Source organism: Pundamilia nyererei, unplaced genomic scaffold (assembly GCF_000239375.1).
Source record: "Pundamilia nyererei isolate P.nyererei 1_Seehausen unplaced genomic scaffold, PunNye1.0 scaffold00039, whole genome shotgun sequence".
Taxonomy (NCBI): Eukaryota; Metazoa; Chordata; class Actinopteri; order Cichliformes; family Cichlidae; genus Pundamilia; species Pundamilia nyererei.
This window is the reverse complement of record NW_005187440.1, coordinates 839789-866723: the sequence shown is the minus strand read 5'-3', so window position 1 is coordinate 866723 and position 26935 is coordinate 839789. Positions and strand designations below refer to the sequence as shown.

General features: G+C 40.0%; 2 protein-coding genes across 2 annotated transcripts in view; both read left to right on the top strand.

Moving 5' to 3' along the window:
* Positions 1-11900, top strand: part of arih2 (ariadne homolog 2 (Drosophila)) — a 16833-nt gene extending 4933 nt beyond the window's left edge. Inside the window, exons 2-15 of the mRNA XM_005730704.2 lie at positions 1054-1591; positions 3661-3728; positions 4196-4268; positions 4636-4777; positions 6068-6189; positions 6556-6665; positions 7322-7439; positions 7641-7691; positions 8016-8037; positions 8481-8632; positions 8922-9065; positions 9575-9643; positions 9830-9946; positions 10344-11900. Of these exons, the coding sequence (XP_005730761.1) occupies positions 1328-1591; positions 3661-3728; positions 4196-4268; positions 4636-4777; positions 6068-6189; positions 6556-6665; positions 7322-7439; positions 7641-7691; positions 8016-8037; positions 8481-8632; positions 8922-9065; positions 9575-9643; positions 9830-9946; positions 10344-10415 (1524 nt within the window). The 5' untranslated portion in view covers positions 1054-1327 and the 3' untranslated portion in view covers positions 10416-11900. The remainder of the gene's footprint in view (positions 1-1053; positions 1592-3660; positions 3729-4195; positions 4269-4635; positions 4778-6067; positions 6190-6555; positions 6666-7321; positions 7440-7640; positions 7692-8015; positions 8038-8480; positions 8633-8921; positions 9066-9574; positions 9644-9829; positions 9947-10343) is intronic.
* A 3441-nt stretch (positions 11901-15341) lies between these two features.
* impdh2 (IMP (inosine 5'-monophosphate) dehydrogenase 2) overlaps positions 15342-26935 on the top strand; it is a 19980-nt gene continuing 8386 nt past the window's right edge. Inside the window, exons 1-9 of the mRNA XM_013910248.1 lie at positions 15342-15802; positions 17400-17448; positions 19862-19963; positions 20052-20126; positions 20383-20589; positions 20685-20772; positions 22944-23143; positions 23511-23601; positions 23910-24005. Coding sequence (XP_013765702.1) covers positions 15705-15802; positions 17400-17448; positions 19862-19963; positions 20052-20126; positions 20383-20589; positions 20685-20772; positions 22944-23143; positions 23511-23601; positions 23910-24005 — 1006 coding nt within the window. The 5' untranslated portion in view covers positions 15342-15704. The remainder of the gene's footprint in view (positions 15803-17399; positions 17449-19861; positions 19964-20051; positions 20127-20382; positions 20590-20684; positions 20773-22943; positions 23144-23510; positions 23602-23909; positions 24006-26935) is intronic.

The following is a 26935-nucleotide window of genomic DNA, read 5'->3' as shown; positions in this document are numbered from 1 at the left end:
GATTTAGGATTTTAATGAATCAACATCACGTTATCCAAATGGTAAAATGGCCTGTATTTGTATAGCGCTTTTACTAGTCGCTAAGGACCCCAAAGCGCTTTCCACAACCAGTCATCCACCCATTCACACACTGCAAGTGTCAGTGCCAGAATCGATTTTAATCGATAATCAAAACCCACCCCTAATGTATAATATCCACAAAACTTAAAAAGAGTCTATACACAAACACACAATGCGGTAATATTATGTTGAAGCAAAGTACATAGTACTCCTGACTACGGTAGCCGTAACGCTCCGACGATGCATCAAGCGGTGCGGCTTCGTAGTTTAGCAAAGTCGTACTAAAACATTTTTTGACAAATTTTTGAGTGCCGGGTACCACATAAAATAGGTTCGGTAATAACGACGGCCCGCTTGCATGCTCTACCAAAAAATGTGCTTTGTTGTGTATCTGACAGACGAAATCCAAACCAGTTCCACACCACTGAAGTTGCAGCATTTTTACAACCAATTCTGGTTCATCCGTTTCATTCAACGATCCACTTTCGCTCTTCTCATTCTCCGTCGGCACCATGCTTTTTCCGCCATGTGTGTATGAAATCAAAGGCACTGCGCATGCGCGTTTTACCCATATTCTATCGCGATATTTCATTTTCTTATCGTTGCCTAACATTATACCGGCATTACCGTAAAATGTATGATATGGCCCAGCCCTAGTGTTCACTTCATTGTACGTGTTTACTTTGTTGAAATGGAGAAAATGGCATTAGAGACTCTCACCAAAATAAGAAAGTCAACATTGAGTGGCTTAGTGCATATGTTGTGTCACTGTATTTTACCATGTGATAATGCAGGCATAGTCTCTAGATTTACTTATGTATTTATTGTCTTTCATGTACACAAATGGTGTTTGTAAATGAAACTTGAAGGGAGAGGGCAGGCGTGGACAAACGGCTTGTTTTGGATTAAGAAGCTAGAATTGCTCATTCTAACTCTCTTTTTTTTTTTTTTTCTATTTTCCTTATTCAACTCTCTTTTTCCCCTTTTCTCCAGTCTTTTTCTCCTCAGATTATCCAAACAAACCTTCCAAATGAGTGACGGGGAGTGTGACTTCTTTTGCTTCTTCCGCTGCTGCTGAACGCGCTGTGTATGCGCTTCAGGCAGACAGGAAGGCACGGTGTCTTGTAGAGTGAAGTGGCACCAGAAAGAGGGCAGCGAGAAACGAGGAGGTGGCGCATCAGTCAAGCCATTTCAGCTCATTGGACGAGTAGGATCCGACAGGTAGGCGGGTAGTCTACCTGTCCGGGTTATCAAATCAGTCGACTGGATGTCTGTGGACATGAATAGCCAGGCGTCGGATAGCAACGAGGAAGACTTCGGGGTGAACTCAGAAGAGGAGGATGAGGATGATGGAGGAGAAGAGGAGGATCCGGGTGATATTGCAGGATACTATGACGGAGTGGCCAGTGACGTGGAGCAACAAGGCGCCGACTCCTTCGATCCAGAGGAGTACCAATTCACCTGTCTGACCTACAAAGAGAGCCAGCGGGTGCTGATGGAGGAGGTTAACACTGTGGCTGCCGCACTGAAGGTGAGTGGAGCTGCACTCTTCTCAAAAACATTGGTTTAGTGTGTGAAATCAAAATCTGAAAGGGTGCAAGTGTGGTTTTTTTTTGGTTGTTTTTGTTTTTGTCCCCCCCCCCCCAGTTAGATACTTCAGTATGGGTCACCCTCATTTGTCATGCCTCATATGTCATGTTATTGAAAATATTACAAAACTAATTCTTGTTTACAAAGTTTCATAAGAAACAGTAAATTATTATTTATTTATTTTTCAATTGGAGCAGAATCTATTGGAAAGGTGGATAAGAGAGAAACAGGAAATGTTGCAGAAGAGTCAAGGAAGGCATGCGGTGGCATGCAGTCTTGCATCCTTCCTCATGCATGCTTTACTCATGCAGCCCCTTTGGCTTTAAAAACAAAAGAAAAAAAAAGAAAAAGGCAGTGTTACCCATGGGAAAACGCACCTTAGAAACAATCTTTCACGTGTTCATGTGTGAAAATAGATGGCACAGCGTTTTTTAGGGGCCATTTACTCTGCTCCTAATGTCATTAAGATGTAGTTTTCGGCCGAAATCTTTCATGGCATGCATTTTTAATTTCTTTTTGCTATTTGGGCTGATTGGGGCCTGATGAATGTAAAAACAAAGACTTATAAGATTTTTATTTTTATTTTTATTTTTTTTACATGATTTTTGTTCTTGAGAAAAATTAGATCCACATATGAGGACATTCACTTTAAATTTCGATAGAACAGTGGCAGTATAATGTTCTCGTAAGTGGATGTCAGGCTCTTGTAGAGCAAAATTTAGTATTTTGGTCTAAATAACCCAAAATGTGATGACCTGGTGTCCACATATGTGGACACCAGGTCCACATGCAAACTGCAAAAGACCTTTTTGAAAGTCTAGATCACAAAACTTGCTGTCAGAAGGTTCCAGGCAAACATAAAAATAAAAAAAATCACCAATACCAGTCTTTTGAACTGATGGAATGTAAAGTAAAACATTTTGACAATGAGTGAAGGTTTGATTGTAGGAAAAAGGGCGACTAATTGAAAACATCTCCTCTGCTGTTAAGTGCAGGGATGGATTTGGACGTGTGTTGCAACTAGAGGCAGTGGATTTACTTCAGTCGTATTTCAATAAATTCTTGAAGCAATTATTAGTATGTGTTTAAAAAAAAAAAAAGACAATGGCTTCAACTGCTCTTGTTGTAAAAGTACTTCGAAGTCTAAAAGGGGCAGGGTTGCAGATCAAAAATCAGTGGAGAGACCTGAAAAGTGCAAGAATCATTCAGAAGGTGTTTGCAGTCAAAAACAGGCAGAAATTCCCTAAACAAGAAGTGAAAACATTTACAAACTGTGATACTTGTCAGTGGGATGCTATAAAGAACGGAGAACTTTATAGCACTTTTGGTCTGGGCTGTAAATCTTTTTAAATCTGTAAAAGATTTTTAAAAAAAAATCTTTATCCCTTCAGGTCACCTGTTTTGGGTAACATTGCTAAGTCGACAGGTTGTTTTCCATCAACATGTTACTTTGCTCACAGTTCCACACAGTCAAATTTGACAGCTGCACAGCACAACTGCAGTCCCCTGTTAGCAGAGCTGAGGCATGTGTTTTTCTTGATGGCACTAGGTGAAATAAACAAGTATGTCTCAGTGCCTTTGCTGGAATAAGTCCTAAGGGGTACTTTAAGAGTTTAAAACACAAAGACAGTGTTACATTTAAGAAGACTTGGAGTGTCTTTTCTTTATTATAAAATTGTAATGGCATTTCTTTTATCGTAAGCTCAGTTCATCAAATCTCGACATTCACTACTTTGAACGAACTGTCTACTTTTGCCACTAAGTCGCTTGTTGTGTAGCAGAGGTCTTACTAAGGAGGAAACCTTTGTAGGTCAGGACCTATAATGCAGTGTTTTGAACATCAGCCAAACTTGGATCTGAGTCATTTGTAGAATTACACACAGAGCTCGAGTAGCAGTCTTTCAACAAAGGGAGTCACGCACCAATCGTTTAAGCAATCTTTTATTTCTTAGAATTGGACATCATCGAAGCAACATCTCAACATCTCTGCGTCCCTTCTTTTTCCCACAGGTTGTACCGTCAGTAGCAAAACTGATCCTAGTGCATTTCCACTGGCAGGTTTCACAGATATTGGACAGGTATGTCTCCACTGCTTCTCATCTTTGCAGAATTTCTTTTACACTGTCTGTTCTTCACATCCATTTCTCAAATTTATTTTCTGCCCTTGCACTTTCTTTTCTTCACTGTTTTTATCTCATCATCTTCCTGTGTAATATCACTCTGCGACTGCCCCCCCACACACACATTTTTAGTTCGCTCTGACACTCTTTTCTTTTTCATTTTGTGTTGTTTAAACTGCACAGACTAGATGTTTGTTTTGTTTGTTTGTTTGTAGTTGTTTTTTTTAAGCCCATCATTTTTTTTAACAACTTATGGCAGACGGTATCAAAAAAGTTAATAAACTTAAATTACAGTTACTTTTAGTACTCATTGATACTTAGTAACACATTCGACTTGATATCTCTTCAGGCATTTAACATCCACTTCTTTGTTGATCAACTTTAATGTGCTGTTGAGTTCCTCATTTGACCTCTGCTTTCCACAGATATAAGTCCAACTCGTCTCTGCTCTTGTCAGACGCTCTGGTCCAGCCCAGCAGCACGTGCAAATCAGTCACTGTGAGTGGGGTATAATCATTTGTTGTCACTGATTCAACTCTGTACTCATATCTGCATCAAAGTAACTGTGATTGTAATGCACCAGATAATCCACTTGTACTAACACAGCTGATCAGAGTACTCTGGCTTTATATTAATACGTGAAATTTTGTCTTTATTAAATCTTTATTTAAAAAAATAACTTCTACTTACAATAAACTTCTTAGCTCAATGTATTTTTATTTTCTTTATTGTCTTTTAATGTGTATTTGTTGTTTTAAACGCACTATATTAATAAAAATGACCTTTGACTGCTCTTGTCAGAAACTTTGAGCTTACTAACAAGCTCTCTGGTTCATCAGGCTGATAATCTCGATTTCTGTTTCAGGCCCCTCAGTCCCTCCAGTGTGGTGTGTGTCTACAGGTCGTACGGAGAGACTCTCTGCTGGCACTGCCCTGCCAGCACTCCTTCTGTAAAGCATGCTGGGAGCAGCACTGCACCGTACTGGTCAAAGATGGCACGGGAGTGGGTGAGTACACAGCAAGCGTGTTTGTAAGCATCTCTCTAGTCATCAGAGCGGTTATTAGAGTGGGAGTGAGTCACAGTTTGTTTGATCAGAGCTCCCAAACGTCTGTTCAAGAATCTGTATGTCTGCACTTTGTATATTTATGCGCTGGTATGTGTATTTGTCCACTAAGGGTTTCATCACAGTTTCAGCCTCTGATCTGCCTTGCTTTACTGCCAAACCAGCGTAGTTTGCAGAGTGGTGTTTAATTTGCGCTACATCAGCCACCCAGCAATACCATGTTTACTAACAGAAAACACTGCAAATCCCGGATGTCCATATTTATTTGTGCTTCTGCACGTGTGGAAAATTAAAGAATGTCTTTGGACTTGGAAGATAAAGGTGGTGTAATGTGACCTTTTGATGATTTCCATCTGGTGTGGAGTTAAACAGGCAGACATGCTCCTGCAGAAGCCTCATTTATCAGTGTGTGTCTGTGAAAGAGTGTGCTTGTGTCAGCAGGATGGCAGATGGGTGTGTGGGTGTGTACATTGATCGTTTCTAAGTTTTTTTTGAGCATTATACTGTAGACCTGTGCCAGATACCTTTCTTTTCCATGAGCGGTTACTGCTGCTCCTCACTGTTACTCACTCAGCAGACGAAAAAGAGAAACCAGTGTAGCCGCAGGACGAGAGGAAGACCTTACACTCTGACAAAAAGTTGGTAAATCTAGTTACAAACCTATGTTAGCAACAACTAGATGAAGTGAAGCCTGACGATCGCTCCTGTGACTGAGAGAGAGAGGTCAGACGCCTAAGCTGAGATCGAAATGATCAGATTAGTCCAATATTTGGGTTCAGCTCTTGTACATTTTATGCGTGATAAAGCGCATAGTTTACCAGGCTCCCTGTAGCTGCATGTGTGTGGGAGTGCAAATGCTTTAGCAGTGAAATGTGTGAGGATGTTTGTGTGCACGTCCCTGTACTGCCTTTAACAGTCTCTCTGATAAAGTCAGTCCATTTAACCAAGTGCTTCTCAGTCTGATAAGTGTCTCTATGTCAGCTGCACTAAGGAAGGGTCTGTGGTGACAGATGACCCCAGTCTAGTTGTAGGTCAGTGTAACACAAGAAACCAGCCTACTTAGGCCAAACATGGCTGCAGTGGAACTTTTGGATGGCTGTAATTAAATTTAAAGGGTGGGTTTATTTGTACTATTAAGCACACAGAGGTTTTAGAAGTCACTGTCTACATCTTATTTGTCTCACTGTCTGTGATTTAGGACTGTAATAAATGTGCATGTGTCTGTGTGTTCAGGTATCTCGTGTATGGCTCAGGACTGTTCCCTGCAGATGCCAGAAGACTTTGTCCTGCCACTGCTGCCAGGAGAGGAGCTCAAGGACAAATACAGACGCTACCTCTTCAGAGACTATGTCGAGGTCTGTGACAGTCTCTGTGTTTGCTCAGATACTGTGTCAAAGTCTGCATGTATAGTGAATGAGAAGCATCTGGAGAGGCAGTGAGAACTGAGTTGGTCTATTTGTGTTTGCTTTGAATCAGCGAATGTTCCACACACAGCGTGAAATCTGACTTCTTTCCTGTATATATGTCTGTCTCACCAACTAGGTATCTTTGTTAATGCCAATTCTTATATCTCAATCAGACAGTCATTTCCAGCAATCATTCCGTCAGATGATAAAGAAATACATCATCAGTTGAAATTAATTACCAAGGTTGTCTTATGTCAGATACTTGTGCCTACATTGGAGGTGACTTCATTAATTGTCTCTTTGTGCTTTCTGCAGAGTCACTTCCAATTGCAGCTGTGTCCAGGTGCAGACTGTCCCATGGTCATCAAAGTGCAGGAGCCACGGGCACGTAGAGTGCAGTGTAGCCGCTGCAGTGAAGTCTTCTGGTAAGTGACACATTGAAGTTACAGTAAGAATTTCACACAAAGTAGATTATTCATTTGTTTTGCTGTCTAATTAAAAGTCTCATTACTATACTGTTGTTCGTTTGTTTGGGAGGGGGGTGTTGTTGTTTTGGATTTATTTATTTATTTATTTTTTGTGCTGGCTATAAATCCTGCTAAGTTAGTAGAATAACATGCTGCTAAAAATAAAATCAAGACAGATTACTATTATTTTCTCACAGATTTCACTGAAACTCTGAAACTTGATTTTAAATATGTTTTTATCGAGGCTCAAAACATTAAAAACTTGCACATTTACAGATATGCACAGAGCTAAGTCTTTCATGAATTAGTAAATTGGATAATTGTTTCACATACAGAGGTTTAACTAAAAATTATCCTCCGAAGTTTTTCCCCTTATGTGACTTTTTTTAAAATTATTATTAAAATCTTTATTTTATGAATCCAAAAGCTATGGGGTGAATTATTTGCAGAATCTGTTACTTGTTCAGACTTTATGTGGTGGAATTATGTCGCTACTGTAATTGGTTCATATTGGTTTTCCTGAGAACTTTACTCAGTTTTAACTTCGGTCTGTTTTTTATGTCACTGTAATCAGTAAAGCTTATCACTGTCTTTCTTTGTTATCTTTTCCTCAGTTTCAAATGCCGTCAGATGTATCATGCACCCACAGACTGTGCAACAATTAGGAAATGGCTGACCAAATGTGCAGACGACTCAGAGACTGCAAACTACATCAGCGCCCACACTAAAGATGTAAGAACATCTGCATGTAAACACACTGATATGCGCATGTACTGTAACTGTTGCTTGCACACACTTGTGCGCCTGCACACCTACTTTCGTTTTGAACTCTCCGTTGGTCACAAATCTTGCACAGTTTGAAAATGTAATTTGTATAAACACTGCAGATTTTCAGCTCGGAGTAGGAAGTTAAGAGCTCTGTTTGTCTTCTAGTGTCCTAAGTGCAATATCTGCATTGAGAAGAATGGAGGGTGCAATCACATGGTGAGTCAGAGCTGAAATTCACACTTTCCCAGAACACAGGAAACACTAAAAATACATTCACATTCTGAGAGCTGCTGTCCTCAGCTCTAATCATTTGCCACTTGAGTGAATCATTCCAGAAAGATGTTACTTATTTGTGTTTGCTTTTCATTTATTAAAGTCTCTAAGCTGTATGTGTGACAGCATTGTGTTCATTAGTCTTGTGTGATCTGCCGAATGGCTTTGATTCACGGTCCTAGTGAATCTTAAATTGTGTTTTCAGGTTTCTGGTTCACTAATTTGACTTCCACCTTTTCTTTTTTCTTTTTTCTTTCTTTGTTTCAGCAATGCTCCAAGTGCAAACACGGTAAGTTGGCTGTCTCAAAATGTCACACCTCTTCTATGATTCAAAGGAGGATTCTGTGGAGCAATTTGCATCCATCTGGGATAATGATTGCATTTCCAAGAAATTTCCAGTCACGGCTTGCTACTATGTTCTTGAAAACAAAACGTTAGAAGCTGCGGTTTGGCGGACTAGCAGACACAGCTTCTTCTGAGCTACTCCAATTATTAGTTACACAAAAATGTGGTTAAATCAATCTGTCATTCATTGACATTACAATATATTATCCACCACTCTATCACATTATCCTCTTTAGACTGCTAGAAATAAGAACTGAAGTTATAATTATGGCTTTTTTTTTCTCTCTCTCTCTTTTTTTTTTTTTTTTGGTTTACTTGTGTGTACTGTGAAGTCAACATTTGCTGTGGAGAGTCCATAAATCTGTTTTGTTTTTCCTCTTGTGAAAGACTTCTGCTGGATGTGTCTTGGAGACTGGAAGACCCATGGCAGTGAATACTACGAGTGCAGTCGCTACAAAGAAAATCCTGATATAGTCAACCAGAGCCAGCAGGCTCAGGCCAGAGAGGCCCTCAAGAAATATCTCTTCTACTTTGAGAGGGTAAGCTGTTTTTCCGTAGAAAGGCTCCAGGTTAAACAAACCTGACTTTTTATGTCCTGTTTCCAAACACTCTGATACAAACCTTTTTTTTTTAAATTTCATTTTCTCTGAAGCTTTACTGGGTTGACAGCTTCTTACACTGTCAACAAACCTACATTTTTAGACAAGAGGGAGCTTAACATTGTATAAAAGCTTTGTGGGACATTGGAAATTAAAAGATTCTGCGCCCCATCTAAAGTGTCGTACTGCTAGAAACAAACTAATATTTAATTTTTGTTTCCCCCACCAGTGGGAGAATCACAACAAATCTCTGCAGTTGGAAGCTCAGACATACCAGAGGATTCAGGAGAAGATCCAGGAGAGAGTAATGAACAATCTGGGAACCTGGATCGACTGGCAGTACCTGCATAACGCTGCAAAGCTACTGGCAAAGGTACTGTGGCTGCATGCATGCATGGGTAGTGAGTTACAGAGGTGGAAATGCAGAAATGGGGAAGCAGATGCACATAGGGGAAAAAAATATCAACCGTGATCTATTTATTCATTTCCTTTGGGCTGAATCACAGTTACAATTAAGTTTGAGCTGCAAATAACTCAACATCTTTGGTTAACTAGAATTCACAAACACACTGAGCATGTGGTCTCCCGGCATATCAGTGTAAATGTGCAAATACACTTTTAACACTGCACTGATCAACTGGTTCCTTTCTGCTTTTAAAGGATTTCAAAGTGAAAATCTGCTTTGTAACATGTCTATGAAAATGCCTCACATGCAACATATGTGCTGCTTGGGTTGAGTATATACAGATGGTGATAAAGTTTAACTTTGTGATGCTTAAAGTTTTTAAATCAAGGTTTTACAAATTTGAGTTTTTGTATGCAAAGTAAAATAACTCAAGTAAGCCTGTGCAGTGTTGTGATTGCATGTTGTCTTGTTCCTAGTGTCGCTACACACTGCAGTATACCTACCCTTACGCCTATTACATGGAGTCGGGCCCGCGCAAGAAACTGGTGAGAAACAAGCTTCAATAAATGATCTAATATCAGCTGTGATTTCAGTGCCTTCCTTTTACTGTCCTACCACTGACTTTGTATCTGTTCAACAAATGTAATTGTGACTTCAGTCAGATTTCTCTTTGGGTGAGGGAAGTGATTCTTTTGACCTGACGTTTGTGTTCCTCCATGTGTCCTCTGTAGTTTGAGTACCAGCAGGCCCAGCTGGAAGCAGAGATAGAAAACTTGTCGTGGAAGGTCGAGCGAGCCGACAGCTACGAGAGAGGAGGCGAGGGGGAGCTCAGCGCCAGTGACAGAGGGGTGAGAGAGTATACTAAACAATGGGAAGGAGGGGAAATGCATTAGGTGTGTAAGACAGGGAAAACTACAGGATGAGCCATGGGAATCTGTTGCTGGTTTCATTACATCCAAGTAATGACAGCACATGAAGCATGGTGGAGTATTTATTTGTTGTTGAGTTGATTCCCAAGTAAAATAGGTGACTTTTTGTTTTAGGCAAGTCCATGGCTCATTAATTTGATAAACAGTGGATCTCAGACACAAGGGAATAAGTGATCCTACTGAGATCCATTAGATGGTTCAGTTCATTGATGAGTTTTGGATTTCAGTGTTTCATATGATTTTTATTGACAGAAAAGTATTGTTTTTTTAAATAATAGTGAGTGATTTCTTTTTCTTTTTTTTTCTTTTTTTGCAGGATCTGGAAAATCAGATGCACATTGCTGAGCAGAGGCGACGCACGCTGCTGAAGGATTTCCACGACACCTGAAGCTCCATCGCGACTGCAAAGCACCAGCATCTCCCTCTTTACTTTCTTCCTTCCCTGCCTCCTAACCTTTACTTCCTTCCATGACCACGCCTCGGTGCAGTCATACTTTACCCCCTCCCTCCTTTTGCTTCACTGCACTCACTTGTTTGCTTCCATCTTTCCCTCCCCCTCACTTCCATAAGGCTGCAGGGCCACAGAGTGGCACGATTGTATCAGCCGTACCTCTTCATCATCCCCACCCCGTTTACAGGTTTTTGCCTCAAAGCATCACATTTACCGCGGTTACACTGGTTTCAGCATTTCAGATCTGATCATGTAGGTCAAAGCTCAGAGGTCTTCTGCCAGCTGCTTTGCTTTTTATTTGTCAGTAAACATCGAGACACTGGCACCAGCACCTGAAAGCAGAGTGAAGCCTTATGAAAAGAGAGCAGAGCTGCTTTTTGCAAAAACTTGCTGGTGACCTTTTGTGGCATAATCTCTAGTCAAACTGCCGTGAATGGAGAAGCTTGTGTTCTGATAGAGATGAGGAAAAGCTGGGAAGAGGATTTTGTTTCTTTTATTTATTTTTTTCTTTAAGCAGAAGGTGCAGATGGGTGGTGTTACAGCGACCATAAAGGCTAGATTCCACTTGATGGTAGTTGCACATGCGAAGCTGAAATTTAGTTTCCTCTCCAGATATTTTTTGGGGGAAGAAAACATTGAGTGTAGTAGTTCTGTTGTTGGGGTTTGTAGTGCATCATCTTCTCACTGTTGGAGAGTGATATCTTCAATGATGGGTGCCACAGCCCTCTCATATGATGCAAGAACCTGCATCATGCTGGAGGAAAGGTTTCATTTCTTTAACAAACACTTGTTTGAACATTCACTTCTTTAGATTCAGTCACTCGTTTTTTAAAGTAAACACACCTTCCCTCCACTGTTTTGTCTTTTGCTCCAGCAACCGCTGCCAGCAAAGAGTCGTTATGGCCGAAGTAAAACTACCGAATCGGTCCCGTTCTGGTCTCCGCATTCTGATGCTGTCGCTCAGTTGTGCTCAGCTAATCTAGATCCAAGCCGGCGTGATCCCTTTCTATTGCAAATCTAGCATTAGCACCTCCGCTGATCAGATCATGAAGTTGTTATGAAGCTGTGAGTGTAATCTCTGCCATTTACACACACTACAGCACCTCCCACTGACATGGCATGCACACGCCCACACACTCATGCTCAAACACTCCGCTGCAGAAAACAAACTGTTAATTTTTCTCCTCGTCCCATCTCATGCTCTCCTCTTTCTTTTACATCATCCCCCTATACTTTATTTTGCCCTCATTTTCTCTTTTTCCTTTCCCTGCTGACATTGTTCACTTCTGGAAAATGGCTCTTCATAGATAGATTGTTTTAAAAAAAAAATTGAAAAAAAAGAAAATACCAAAAAAAGCTGTAATTTTCAACGGTTGTACATTAATACAGAAATAGAGTTACTGAGAGAGTTTTTAAACCGGATCCTGTCTCTTGTGTGTTAATTACAAACACCACTTCACACAGAATTTCACTTAAAGGTTTAAAGGACAAAAAATCAAGTCAGTTTTTCCACATTTATTCAGTTGTTTTGTTTTGTTGTGTTTTTTTTTTTATTGTAAGGAATTTTAATTATTTTAGTTTTTTACTAAATGAAAGGAGAGTGATGCGGCGCTGATGCGGACGCTGCACCGGTCCATCGTGGTGAAGAGGGAGCTGAGTGTAAAAGCGCAGCTCTCAATTTACCGGTCGATCTATGTCCCTACCCTCACCTATGGCCACGAGCTGTGGGTAGTGACCGAAAGAGCGAGATCACGGATACAAGCGGTGGAAATGAGCTTCCTCCGAAGGGTGGCTGGCCCCTCCCTTAGAGATATAGGGTGAGACGATCGGCCATCCGGGAGGGGCTCAGAGTAGAGCCGCTGCTCCTCCACATCGAAAAGGAGCCAGCTGAGGTGGTTCGGGCATCTGACAAGGATACCTCCTGGGCACCTCCTGGGTGAGGTGTTCCGGGCATGTCCCACCGGGAGGAGGCCCCGGGGCAGACCCAGGACTCGCTGGAGAGATTATATCTCTTGGCTGGCCTGGAGGAGGTGGCTTGGGAGAGGGAGGTCTGGGCTTCTCTGCTTAGGCTGCTGTCCCCGTGACCCGGCCCCAGATAAAGCGGAAGAAGATGGATAAAGAAGAAAATATGATTGAGTTAATGATCCATCCTTAACAAGAAGTTGCACTCTGATTTCTAAAAACAAACAAATAAAACATCTGAAATGGATAAATACACTTTGTTTTTATAGACACTTTCAGCACATGGTGTCTTACTGGAAGAAGGCAACTGCCATCAGGGTGTACACTGCAAGCAAGACTTGTTTGTGGTCAGCCACAATGTTGATGTGTGGGGTACGTGTCAACAGTTCGATGAATCCAATCCAGTGACCTTATTACCTCATAGCTATCATCAAGGTTATTTGTGTTACAGTAGCACTCCTGTGGGCCTGGAATGTTTTAGTACCTGCTTCCAAAACAGTAGGAACCTCCTAGTCACTTGCTGCCTATTATATCTCACCCTGGGGTGACACAGCAACCAGGTAATGTTACCTCACCTGCCAGTGATTTCAGTGACATGATTGATCTATATAGGACTTAAGATCTAAATGTTTTTTCCCTCACACTGTGCTGTCAATGTGAATGAGAGGAGTCTCATACACAGCAGGGGATGGCTGTAACTCTGAAGGTAGAGGATAATCTGCTAACAGGAAGTTTTGATCGACTAATGGTGGTTCAATCCCTAGCTGCTCCAGTCTTCATATCAAATATCTTGGGCAAGATCCTAACCCTAAGTTGCTCTCTGATGCATCCGTCAGAGTATCAATGTGTGTGAGAATGTTAGATAGAAAGCACTTAGGCATACAAAAAACAATGCTGATGAACGGGTGCATGAGGCGTGTTGTATGAAGCACTTTGAGTGCTCTCAGAGAGTAGAAAAGCGCTATATAAGAACAAGTCCATTTACCAGAGGTCATTCCTACACCTGCAGTGTGTCATTATTTTTGTTTCCAACACAGTCATACCGGTAATAAAACAACAAAAACCTTTTTAAGGTTCAAAGGTTTTCTGTATTGGTATATTTAAAAAACAAACTGATAAATGCAACCTCAGGTAAACTAATCTTCTAATTATTAGGAAAAATACAGAAGGTAAGAAGGAGTTTGGCGTCCCCAGGACATGGACACCTTGCAGTCATTGAGTCAACAATTGCCTCCTCTGTATACCAAAGTATTCTAGTGTAGGATGTGAGGTTAGACACACATCAGTGAGAATACAGAGTGCAGCAAACATTCAGTCCATTAACACAAAAACAAATAATGCTGCTAAACAAAAGCTTCAGCTGAGACTGTAGCAGGATCTTGTAACATGACTGATCACAAGCACAGCAGCTAATCTACAACAGACTGACTGACAAAATAATCAAGGTGCCTCATCCGAAACCTCATGACTGCACTGCTGTAGCTGGACCTACAGAGAGCTATGCATAAACTAATGCTACCAACTCTCAATGAACTGAATCAACTCTGTAAAAAAAAAAAAAGTAGGCCAAAATTCCTCCACAACAATGTGAGAGAGACTAATAAACCCATAAAGAGAATGAATGCTTCAAGTTTATGGCTGCCAAAGCTTCTATGAGCTACTGAATCCTAGCATGCACTCTTTCACACACTGCTGAAGTTGTATTTGACTCAAACGATTTTATTTTTGTCCTGATACATAAAACTTGACAATTAAAAAATGTTTTGAAAGAGTCTTTCAATGAAGACATACACGTTTTGTTAATAAATATACATATAAACAGGATTAAAATGATATATTCACAATCACTATAATTTTTCGGGCACTGCATTGTTGACACAGTGCAGAAACCCTACTCTGACATTATCAGATTGGCACGTTAAGTGCAAGGCCCACAGCGTCTGCTACAGCCTAAAATAGATAAGTGTAGTAGTGGGCAAAGATGATATCCACTGCCCCACTGCTCTGCTTGACCTTGCATGTGTCCTGGTTTCATATTTACATAGTAACATAGCTTGTATAGGAGGAAGAGGGCACCCTCAAGTGTTTACTTGGAGCAGGCACATTTTTCACTTTACAACAGTGTGTGGGGCTGATGATTGAGCTCACATTAGCTGAGATTCATTTAGCTTTATGAAATTCATCAATTTTGTCCACTATACCAGTGCAGCTTACAGTAAGATAAGAAGATTTGGAGATCAAGTTAATTTTAAAACCCCAGTCATTTATAGACTACTAACTGACCAGCAAGCTCGTTGTATGAGCTGTCAACTTGACGAATAAACTTACCAGATTAAAGAATACATTTTGTTACTATTGTAATAATTTAAAATATGTAACCACCATAGGTTACAACTTGTAGTCTAAGCATTTATTTTAACATGTCCTTCCTTAGCAACTCTTGTTGCCACCTGGAACTTTTAAAAGGTGCTCAGAATACCTGGGGACTCTTTTGGTTTGAACACCTTCGGGAAAAAAAAAAAGGTTGTGAAAGACGCTACCCCATTTAATGTGTCACTCGTTAACTTGTAAACTCCAGCCTTGTTAGACACCATTACATTTAAATAATATGAATTGAAATAATTATTTTCTGTTGGGATAACCTTGCCATACTATGTTTCATCTCCCAGTGTACCCTGTAGGCAACAAACTAGAAACACAACAGAAATCAGTGCAGCTGGATTTAAGCAGCATTGGAGCCCTAAAAATGTCAGAAATCTGTGTGTTATCTTCAAAGGGTGTACAAGTCACCAGTATGAGAGTAAATACAACTTTGTATGAATACTGAAGAGGAGCTTCATTAAATTCTTCAGCAATGAAATAATATATATGAGGGGGCGGGTCTTCCGGATGTGACGGCAGTGTCGGAAACGCTGTCAGACGGGAGTGATGCACGTGCTGGAGTTAGCTGCAGAGAGAACATGAGCACTTGTCTGTTGAGGTTGAAGAGGTTCGAAAAAGCAGCGAATATCTCTCACGGTGCCGTTTTCTGGTCCTCTTCTTTTCATTAGCACATGCTCAGGCTGCTAAGAGGGCGCACTGAAGGGTAACTGAACGAGGAGGAGAGCAGCTCGCGGCGCGAAAGAGGAAAGTTGTCGGTGTCTGAGCCGGTGCGGCTTGAGAGAGTGTTTTTGTGTTTCTGTATGCGCACCTCGGCAGCTTGTTAGGGTGATTTATTTACAGTCGAAGGCTGATAAGAGGACTGGTGAAGGCTGTTTGGACAGCATGGCGGACTACCTGATCAGCGGGCAAACCGGTTACGTCCCCGATGACGGGCTGACGGGACAGCAGCTGTTCAACGGAGGAGACGGACTCACTTACAAGTAAGGACCTTATCTCTATACCTGTATCCCTGGTAAGCAGGCCAAGTTGGGCTACTTAAGTTTGTACGTAAGTGGTTCATGTTTCTCAAGACATTCTACTAATATTATGAAGCGAAAACCAGGGTGTTACTTAATTGTTGCATTTATTATCGTGTAATAGGTGCATTATTGCTAGGGCTTACTTTTAGCTCAACGGGGATAGCGCCCCCTCAAAAAAGAGAGGATCCTACATTTCCCAGAATGCAGTCAGTTTCAAGAACAAGAATTTGTTTTTGTGTGCCTGTGTTTTGCGTTGTTAATGGTTTTATTTTTGTTTGTTTTGTTTTCAAGCAAATCTAGTGGCATTTAAATATGAACTCGCTGTTTAAATTTCGCGCCTTTTGAAAATCTGCCTTGTACGCAGGATTGAACGTTTCACGGTGAATCCACTGCCTCTGTGTAACTGTGCAGCTGTATGTATTAGCAGGGAAATCCCAGCAAAATTGTTCAGTGAGGTTTTGAAAGTCTCTATAAATTTTAATTGTTTTCACTTCATAAATCGGGCATTGTGCGTCAAAGGATCACTGGTGCCCTTCAAAGCTAATAATACTGGACCAATCTGAGTTGAAGCCTATTGGAAATTAGAGGGGTGAACAGTCCTTCGGTGCACACACTTGCCCTAAATTTAGGCTCTGGCTCATGCAGTCCTGTGTTGTTAAGCTGGATTCTGTGGACCCTGGCTATATTTAGAACGTCGGCCCGGTAGTCCTCTGCACAACAAAACTGTTTATTCTTTAATGAAATTGCTTTTTACTCAGCAGGGAAAACTAAGAATCTGATTCACTGATTATCAAATCATCCACAAGATGACTCTGAAACTTTTCAGCCTTTTCTGCCCCCCAAAAAAGAAAAAAATCTGAATGTAATTATTTCTGACAACCAACCAGTGACCAAGCAATCCAAAATCCAATGATGAATTAAAACAATTTTTAAGCAATTAAAGATTTCAAAACTGTTATATATTACAAACAAAATAAAAGGAAAGCAAACAAATTGTGTTTTAGTGTTTCTTCTTTTTTTCTAAATGGGTAAGAAAAGAAAGCTGTATCAGCGAATCCTTTGACCCACTGGAACCCCAGGTTTAATCGATTTTAAATGCTGTTCATGCTTAATAAAGTGCTGTGGCTTAATGACACACATTTTCTCAGGTCGCATGGATGAACATGCTTTCATACCCTTAGTCTGTTTCTGGGCCTCTTTGCCTCTACTCTGCTCCATGTATGCAGTCTTGTGAACATGACACTCACTGACGATCCCCGTCCAAGAAATTCATGTTATGTCCAGTTTGCAGTTGCATAAGATGTGTTCTTTTCTCAAATGCCATAACTATTTCTGAGCTTAAAAATCACCTGCTCAATATTTAACCTGTCATGTTCACTATTTACAAAAAATACTTACAATTACAATTAGTGTATTATTCCTTTTAACTCTTGGAGTGAAGCCAGTTTAGTCAGACATCGGGGGTTAAAGTGTTTGACATCTCAAAGGAAGCTTCAGAACTGTAGGCTGAAAAGATCTAAACTTTCTTTTACCTTAACTGTTTTTGTTTCTCCCCCAGTGACTTCCTGATTCTGCCAGGCTACATTGACTTCACTGCTGATCAAGTGGTGAGTTGAGTCGACAGGCGAATAATTGCCAACATGCAAAATCTGGTTAAAGCCGATGTTGTAGTATTATACTAATCCAAGCTGGATAATGTTCAGGGTGGGAGCATATGAGGTGAGAGTGAGGATTATGAGCTGTGTGCCTCCCATCTCTAATGTTATCTCATAGTGCTTCCATAAATTGCACAGTTTGTTTTCACTTTAAAGAGACTCTGTAACTTTTTCTAAATGCTGTCACTGTGACGTTCAGGGGATACCAACTAACTACAAAACTGGCAAACCGAGGTGGGGGCACACCTATCTAATGTTTACTAACTTTAGCCTTCATGAGCTGCTGGTCATACCAGACCAAGTAAGGTTGTAGCAGAGAAACGCCTGTGTTTATTGCTCTTGAATGTTGTGCTCTGAGAAATGTCACCAAAGGCTGCACCAGCATAAACCCATACAGCACCGTGGCTCACAAGGTTAAAGGCGCCTGGGGGGGCAGGAAATCTGATAGTGTGTTTGATTGAAATGACCATTTCTCTAAGGTGGTTAAGTTACTTCTACTTCTTTTTATCTTATTGCTTCTACTTTTTGTCCTTCTCTCTGTAAACACAATAACTTGTAGAAGTATCGAATGAGTTCTTAGCAGAGGTGTAGAGTGGGGTCATGTTATTAGCTTAGTCATTGTCTTGATGATTTGTTGGTTGAAAATTGACAAAAAGCCTTATAACTTAGAAACTATGATTCTTACAAGTGTGGTGTGTATTCTTAACATATAGAAAGTACATTATAAAGATTTAAATTATGTCACATTTGTCCTTTGACTTCTCCTTCTAGGTCAATAGATTGATCTGAAGGTCTAGAGCTACATAAAATGACAGGCAACATTTTGTCGACTTGGGATATTTTTGAGTACAGTGATTCATTTTTTTGTAGAGTACAATAACAGGTTATAACTGTTTTAATACAAAACAATTAGAATACATGTGCAGCAGTCCTGAATACATTTTTCTTTTTTAAGCAAAAACTCATGATCTAAAGCTTTTAATTTGCTCTTTATTATTGAACAGTTAAACAAATTTTACCAAACCGTACAATGAATGTTACAGATGTACTATAGCCACATAAAAACACAATTATTCTCAAAAGTAGGTGAAGTATATTAAAATGGGTTTCAACAGTGCAAAAACCAAAAGCATGCACTTTGCACTTGTTTTTACTGTACTACACACTCCAGTACGTTGAAAAAGAACAAAGGAGAAAAATGAATACATAGAAAACACAATTCTAGTCCCAAAGTAAATACTGGCTAGAGACTGAGCTGCCTTGGTGGAGGTTTGCGCTCTTGGAGTCTGTCTTGTTCATCTTAGACTTAGTTCATGCAACATCATAACCACATTTGTGTCAGAGCTGCAGTTTCCTTTTGTTATTGACATAGAAAGCAACAGTCTGACCAAATATATGTGTAACTTGGTTAATATGCATCCTTTTTACAATGCACATTTAAACAGTAGCTGAACTATTTATTTTATTTTATTTTTTTCAGCTAGTTTTGGTGTGTCCATGTTTGGACTGGACTGTTGTAACGAAGGAATTTCTTCTATGGTGATTTTAGGTGGCTCAGCATGTTGAGATATGCTGTATAAGCATTCCTTATGTTCTTTTAGTTTTAGGGTGACTGATGCATTGCTCTTGCATTTCACTGAGCAAGCATTTACTAGGACTGTTAGAGTTTGGAGGCCTACGGTCAACATGATCCCACAAAACAGGTTTTTGGGCATAATTCAAGAGTTATGGACAAATGTCTATTAAAATAAAAGTAAGTAATGGACAATGTATTTCAAAAAGGATAAAAGTCACTTGCATCTCTCATGTGGCTTTAATTGAAACTGAGCATTTAGTCCACTTTGTCAAAAATAGTTTGTATCAGAAGATTAAAAAAAATATTGTCTGTCACCATGAGAACATGTTAAATTTACTCCACAGTCACTCAGATTAAAAACAGTATGTTGTGTCCTACTGACATATACTATTGAAGCATAGCTGTAAGTAGAAGTACTTCTCTCAGCTGGAAAACAGTCAGATGGCGGTGAAACACCTCAGACGACATGATTGTCCTGTAAGTTGAAAGAAATGTCAGTGCCATTCATAAATCTGTTTAGTTGCCTTTCTTCGCTCCAAATATTTAACTATCTAAACACACACAGTCTAAAAACTCTGTGTCACTCTAAAAACATGTCTAAAAACATGACATGTTTTGTGCTGGTATGTTGTAACAAACTGATACATAGTGTCAAGTGTTTTAATGTCCAAAAAAATGTGACGTTGTAATGTCACAGCCATTAAACTGAAACTGGTTAAATATTTCCACCTCTGCTTACCCCACTGTGTGAGGCTTGAAAGGTTAAACTGAGTGTTTCTGTGTATGTAGGACCTGACATCGGCGCTCACCAAACAAATCACCATGAAGACCCCCTTCGTCTCCTCTCCTATGGACACTGTCACTGAAGCCAACATGGCCATCGCTATGGCAGTGAGTATAACAACCAAAGGCATTTATTGTTCTGTCATCACATCTGGCCATCCTCAGGCACACACGCATGTGTTATCTCTTCTTGCAGCTAACAGGTGGTATAGGCTTCATTCACCACAACTGCACTCCAGAGTTCCAGGCTAATGAAGTTCGCAAAGTCAAGGTAGTGATTCTGTGTTCAGTCTGTCTCTTGTCTTTTTTATGCATGTTTATTTTCATCTTTCTTAACTCGTGTCTTTTTTGTGTGCATGTGTAGAGCAGTGTATTTGTCTGCTTCCCAGCTTATAGAGTATAGGCAGTGATTCCTTTATGTTCCTTTCACCGCTCCTTTTTTTTTTTTTTTGCTCAATCTTTATTTTTCCACATCCCCATCCTGTTTTTTCCCCCTCCTCATTTCCTTCCTCCCCTTCCTTCTCCAGCGATATGAGCAGGGCTTCATCACAGATCCTGTGGTGATGAGCCCCAACGAGCGAGTAAGGGATGTCTTCCAGGCCAAGGCACGCCATGGGTTCTGTGGCATCCCTGTCACAGATAACGGCAAAATGGGCGGCAAGTTGGTGGGCATCATCTCATCCAGAGACATCGATTTTCTGAAGGTGGAGGACCACGACCTTCCACTGAGTGAGGTGGGCATGCAAAAAATTGGTTTGATCTTGAAATTTACATCTCAAAATGCTCTAGAGACACTTTCTTAGAAACCTTTGTAATATTTTTCTCACAGGTGATGACAAAGCGAGATGATCTGGTGGTTGCCCCCGCTGGGGTGACTCTGAAAGAAGCCAATGAAATCCTCCAGAGGAGTAAGAAAGGTGTGTAGGTTGTTTCGTGTAAGACCTGATAATATGATGATTAAGTTGGGCCAGTTGATCAGATTTTGTCCTTGATCATAATTTTGGCTTTCCACAATTGCGGGAACATGATTGACTGTTAAATGTGAATGTGTGCCCTGCTGGTTGAACACAAAGCAGTCCCTAAATCACTGCCTGACGGTGTGCCAGCACATACCAGTCACAGCTGTTTCCTGCATGCTGCAGCTTAAAGTTTCCTGGATGTACTCTGAATGAGAAACAGTACAAAGACAGATAAACAACAGATATCAAACAGTCAAAACAAATAGCAAAAGTCTGGCACAGCAAAAGGCAAAGAGGTTGTTATTCTAAACAGATCTTCATCCATTGTTTGGAAATACTTTAGATTTAGTGCGATCTGCAAAGCAACAAACTAACTTCTTCAACCACCTGAAAACACTTCACTAACTGTTAGGGCTGGGCAATATCATACCGTTCACGGTAATACCGGTGTAATGTTGGGCAATGATAAGAAAATGAAATATCGCGATAGAATATGGGTAAAACGTGCATGCGCAGTGCCTTTGATTTCATACGCACACGGCGGAAAAAGCATGGCGGCGACGGAGAATGAGAAGGGCGAAAGCGGATCGTTGAATGAAACAGATGAACCAGAATTGGTTTGTAAAAATGCTGCAGCTTCAGTGGTGTGGAACTGGTTTAGCTTTCATCCGTCAGATACACAACAAAGCACTATTTTTGGTAGAGCATGCTAGCGGGCTGTCGTTATTACCGTGGTTTTTTTTTTTAAAAATACGGCACACTTAAAATCAATTCTTTGATTTGATTTTTTTTTTTTTGCACTAATAAAGTTGTGGAGTTGTAAAGTATTTTGTCTAGTGTCAATTATATCGTCAGTTATATCGTTATCGCAAATTTTCACATGTATATGGTGATAAATAATTTTGGTCATATCGTCCTGCTCTACTAACTGTGGTAAAATGACTTCATGAAGGCAGAGGGGGAAAAAATGCATTGTCTAAGCTAACACTGGATGATTCACGTTATCCAGTGTCAGTGCAGACATCCATAAAAGGTGAACCTGAGGAGTCCATCAGCACATCTATCCGGGTTACAAAGACTCACTGAAATCACCAATACAACTGCATCGTCTAGTCAGTGTAGGGGACAAAAGATATGTTATCCTCTCATGCAATTATTTTCTCAATGTGGGATAGAGCTGCACTGTAAACAAACTGTGGAAGGGGGAACAAATGGGATCTCACAGCCACTGTGTTCTGCTAGAGCTCCACCGATATATCAGCTGGCTGATAGATGAAATTGTAAAAACTAAAAAACAACTTTCCGCCATGTTAATGTTAATGTTGCACTATTTGTCCACCAGAGGGCACTTTGTAACGTCCTTGTTGGGGGCACCTAAGAACAAGCTGATCTAAGCAGAATTTTGCAGAGTGTAAATGAGTAACCCATGACTTGTAGTGACAGTAAAACAAGACCATTGTTAAACTGCTTTGTCATTATTTTCTCAGTAAGGATAAATTATGATCATAACTACACATAATAATTGTTATGGGAATCAGTTTCATGTGTCTGAAAGGGGAAAAACAAAATCAGCCAATGTTGGATTTTTAAACCGCCAAATATAGAGTAGAAATATTGTTATTGCTCTTAAAAATCTTGTATCTGTTGGGCTCTCTTTGCTAAATTTTATTCACATATGTCATGCTGGTACAGTGAGTAGAATGAGACTATTTTGTCTTTAGGTGAGATGGATAAACGTCTTATTGTTTTGCAAAGATTTTTAATAGGAATATAATGCAGTGTAAAAGTGACAGCAGTATTCTGTTTTTTGTGTAAAGTTTATAAAATGATTTATTTTTCTTCCAAGAGATGCCATGACTTTAGTTGATGAGGATCAGTTTTATTTTTCTGTAATGATTTGTACATTAGTTGGAATGTAGCACAACACTGTTGTGTTGATGTTGAAGCAGTGCTCTGTTTACATTACAGTGCAATAAAAGTTTTTGGCGCAAAAATCTGAATAATCGTGATCATAATTTTGGCTATTATCACGAAGCCCTATGATGGGGAAAAATGTACCAAGGAACAGGGTAAGCTGCTTCTAAGTGCACAGCATGAGCATGCTTTCATGCCTTTGGTTCCTCCTGCAGGTAAATTGCCCATAGTGAATGAAGAGGGGTCCCTGGTATCCATCATCGCTCGCACAGACTTGAAGAAGAATAGAGACTTCCCCTTAGCTTCCAAAGATTCTCGGAAACAGCTGCTGTGTGGTGCAGCCATCGGCACACACGATGACGACAAGTACCGACTGGACCTGTTGGTGCAGAGCGGAGTGGATGCGGTTGTACTAGTAAGGACTTCTAATGTGCTTTTTAAAGGCGTGGAATGTTTCAGGTGCAGAGTTTGGGGGTAAATTAAGTCGTGTTGAAACTGGGGACGGGGCTTAAACTGGGACCAATTTTTGGTTTTGTCATGCAAGTAAGAGACCTGCCTTGGTCCACTGACAAATATTTAACTAAAACCACTTAATGAAACTGTGTGCATAACCATGGAATCTGAAAAGAAAATGCAGTCGCTTGGATGAAGGACAGAGTAGACCTGCCAATTATTGTTTAGAATACACAGTTTTTTGTTGTTAAGGGGTTATCTTCAATCTGGGTGAGTCTTCATGTCTTTGAATGGGAAGATCATTTTATGTTTCATCTCTCTACCTCCAGGACTCATCTCAGGGCAACTCGATCTTCCAGATCAATATGATCAAATATATTAAAGAAAAGTACCCCAACCTGCAGGTCATCGGTGGCAATGGTAACTTCACTTTACACACACTAATATTTTCATATGTAAAATATTCAGAGAAAGTATTTTCTTTAATCACTATAGAATGGATGCTGTTTTCTATGCACTTGTCAGAATGGTCCATGATAAAGGCGTATCGTGCAAAGGGGGAGCGACACATCCTACATTTGTTCACAGCCAGTGGGCTTGAGTGTTGAACACTCATGTCTTTGATTGTATTTGATGCTCATTGATCTGTTGCTTGTGGTGAAAATTACTGTTTTTTGTTTTTTTTTGTTTTGTTTTTTCTCCTCTGTGTCTCACCCGGTCTGTGGCAGTCGTGACTGCAGCTCAGGCCAAGAATCTGATTGATGCAGGAGTGGATGCACTGAGAGTGGGGATGGGCAGTGGCTCCATCTGCATCACGCAGGAAGGTGAGTGACTGAAGGCAAAACTGTACAGACAACAGGCACATCACTTCCTGCTTCCTTTTATAAAACGGCTCTAAACCAGTCTGAAGCCTTTGATCTGTATGGTGTAGCAGCTTCTGCTACAAAATGGCAGCAGTAAAGTTCTTCTTCAGCAAAAAACAGTACTTAAAGTCTGCTTTGCTTGTTGAATCCTAAAGCACGGACCAAACCAAGAATGGAAACCTAAACTTTCACCCTGTGTAGTGTATCTTATTGAAGGACAATTAATTCTGTATTTTTGTGTACTTTATGAGATTCCTGATGGAAACGTGAGCATTTCCAGTTGCTTAGTTTGACAATTTGTTGCATTCAGGGGTAACTGTTGTTGACAGTTCTGACCCTTTCTACTATCTGATGTCTGATCATCTTTGTACATCATAGGCTGTGAAACATTTATGCTGCAGCCTCATTTTATTATAGAAAATAACAATCAATTATTATGGTTTCTGCATTGATTACTCAAATTGGGCATAAAGCTGCAGTGCTAGTGGACTTTAAGTCATCCTTTGTGAACTTGTCCTCTAAGTTAGACAATGCGGTACATGATTATGGTTTTAAACTAATGTTCATTGAGATGTTTTATTTACACTGGGACATCTATTTAGTACTTAAGTTATGGTTCTGTGGAGCTGCTATTACTGTGTAGCAGGAGTTTGGGTTAGAAAGTTGAAGTTGTTGTTTTTTGGGGGGAATGGGGCCTAGTGGGTGGGGGTGAGAGGTACTCCTCAGTTTTTGTTTAGCTTTTTGTATTTGTTTTATTTTTCATTTATTTCTTTAATCATGATACTAAATCTAGCCTGCTTTTCATACACTCCTTTTTTTATTGATTTGGTGAAGAGTATCAGCATCACCCCATTAGCATCAGTTTTGTACTAAGACTGAGATTCTTTTACTTAAAACTTGTTACACGGCAGGCTTTCCCACCCTCACCTTTACTTTTCACTTTATCAGTAGAGCCTCTCTCAGCCACCTCTCAGAACGTCTTTGTAGTGGTGTAGTGCAATCCTGTGGCATAGTGCACAGGATTGCTATATATGCAGATGATTTATTATTATTATGTTACAAATCCAACGACTCACCTATCTGCTATTATGGAATCACTTTAACATTTTGTCTCTTTCTCCCATAAACCTTGATACACAGGAGCTTAGACAAAACGGAGCTATCTTTCCGTCTAACTTTTTCTGGCTTTAAGTATTTAGGAGTGCATATCAAGTTTAATCCCTTGTTGTGATAACCCTGTTGTAATTGCCTCCGTGGAAAAATTTTATTTATTTATTTATTTATTTTAAATTTGGTATCAATTCCAGTGCCACCTTAATTTTGTCTCTGCCTCTGCTCTGACCCCAATCTGTAATAATCAGCCCCCCTCTTCCTTTCATATATGTGCAAGAAAAGGAGTCAATGTTTTCATTGTTATTTATTTATTTATTTATTTATTTATTTTGAAAGACAAGTTTTCTCAGTTTTTAGTGATATGTCTTTTGTACAATTTGCCCTCATATTTATTCAGCTGTTTTCAAATTAGACACACTGCATCCTCTGCTTCCCCAGAGTTTCCATGTCAGCCCCCCAAGCATTTGTGGGAGGACTTATATGAGTTGAAGTCTCACAGTAAGGCTCTTATCTCATGAATATATACTTTCATTACTGCACTGGACAATTACTCAACCAAAAAGATCACTTCCAGTTGAGAAAAGGAACTGGGTCTTAAATTTGGGGAAGATTACTTGGAAAAAGTAATTGATAGTATTCATACCTCATCCTCATGTGCAAGACTCTTCCTTACTTTGTTTAAGACGGTAAATACAGGGTGGGTGTCACATGGCCCTCTTCCTATGGGGGGGAGGGGGAGAGAAAGTTCTATCCAAGATGGCCGACTTCTAAATGGCCACCATGGTCACCACCCATCTTGAGGAGTTTGCCCTCTCACATATACTAATGTGCCACAAACAGGACTTTAATATCACCAACCATTCCATGTTATTACGGTGTGTCCATATAAATGGCCCACCCTGTAGATTGTATTTGTCAAAATCAAGACTACCTAAAGTATATTCTGACAACCTCGACCTGTGTGGCAGATGTATTACCTCTCTGTGATTTAACTCGTCTGCCTTACACTTCAATCATACTGGACTTTTTGTTGGCACATCATAGAATTTAGTGTTCCTCGAAAGCTGTTCACCCTCCAGCTACATCACTTTGGCTGAAAGATCCAATTCAGACTCAGAGGGTATGCTAGTGAGGTTTTATAGATGCAGCAGCCTTTTATCATTTATTTTAATTCCTTGAAAACATTTGCACCTGGCTAATTTTGAGTATCACATTTTTATTTTATTTTTATTTTATTTTTAAATATTAGGTTAGACTTTGGGATGGGGATTGGTTTGGATAAGCTGTTTAATTTGGTTTCCACAAAAGCTTCACAATGTTAATGGCTTGAACTGTATTGATTTATACCTTTTTATATCGCTTGTTTTTGTTGGGCCTGATATGTCAAACTAGATTAGGTAAGAAAATTCTATAATTGGTATTTAAAAAAACAAACAAAACAAAAACGTACGAGCTGATCAGCAAACTCCAATGTAAAGAAATGCAAACTTTGTGTAAAACAAACAGCGGTGCTACAATGAAAATCTACAGTAAAGCTACAGAAGTTAAAAAGCGTACGAGTGCAGACTGACTGAACCTGGTATGTTTATAAGGCAGCTTGCAGAAGGCTGACAGCAGCTGTCCTACTTTATATGGCAGCAATACCTGCAACAACAGGGGTGCGTCTAAAGGGGGGTATGGGGTGTACTAGAGCATATTTATTTCAAGACTAAAGTGACGTTATACTGCAGATTTAGATTAATATAAAATATAAATTACGACTTAAATTGTACCAATAT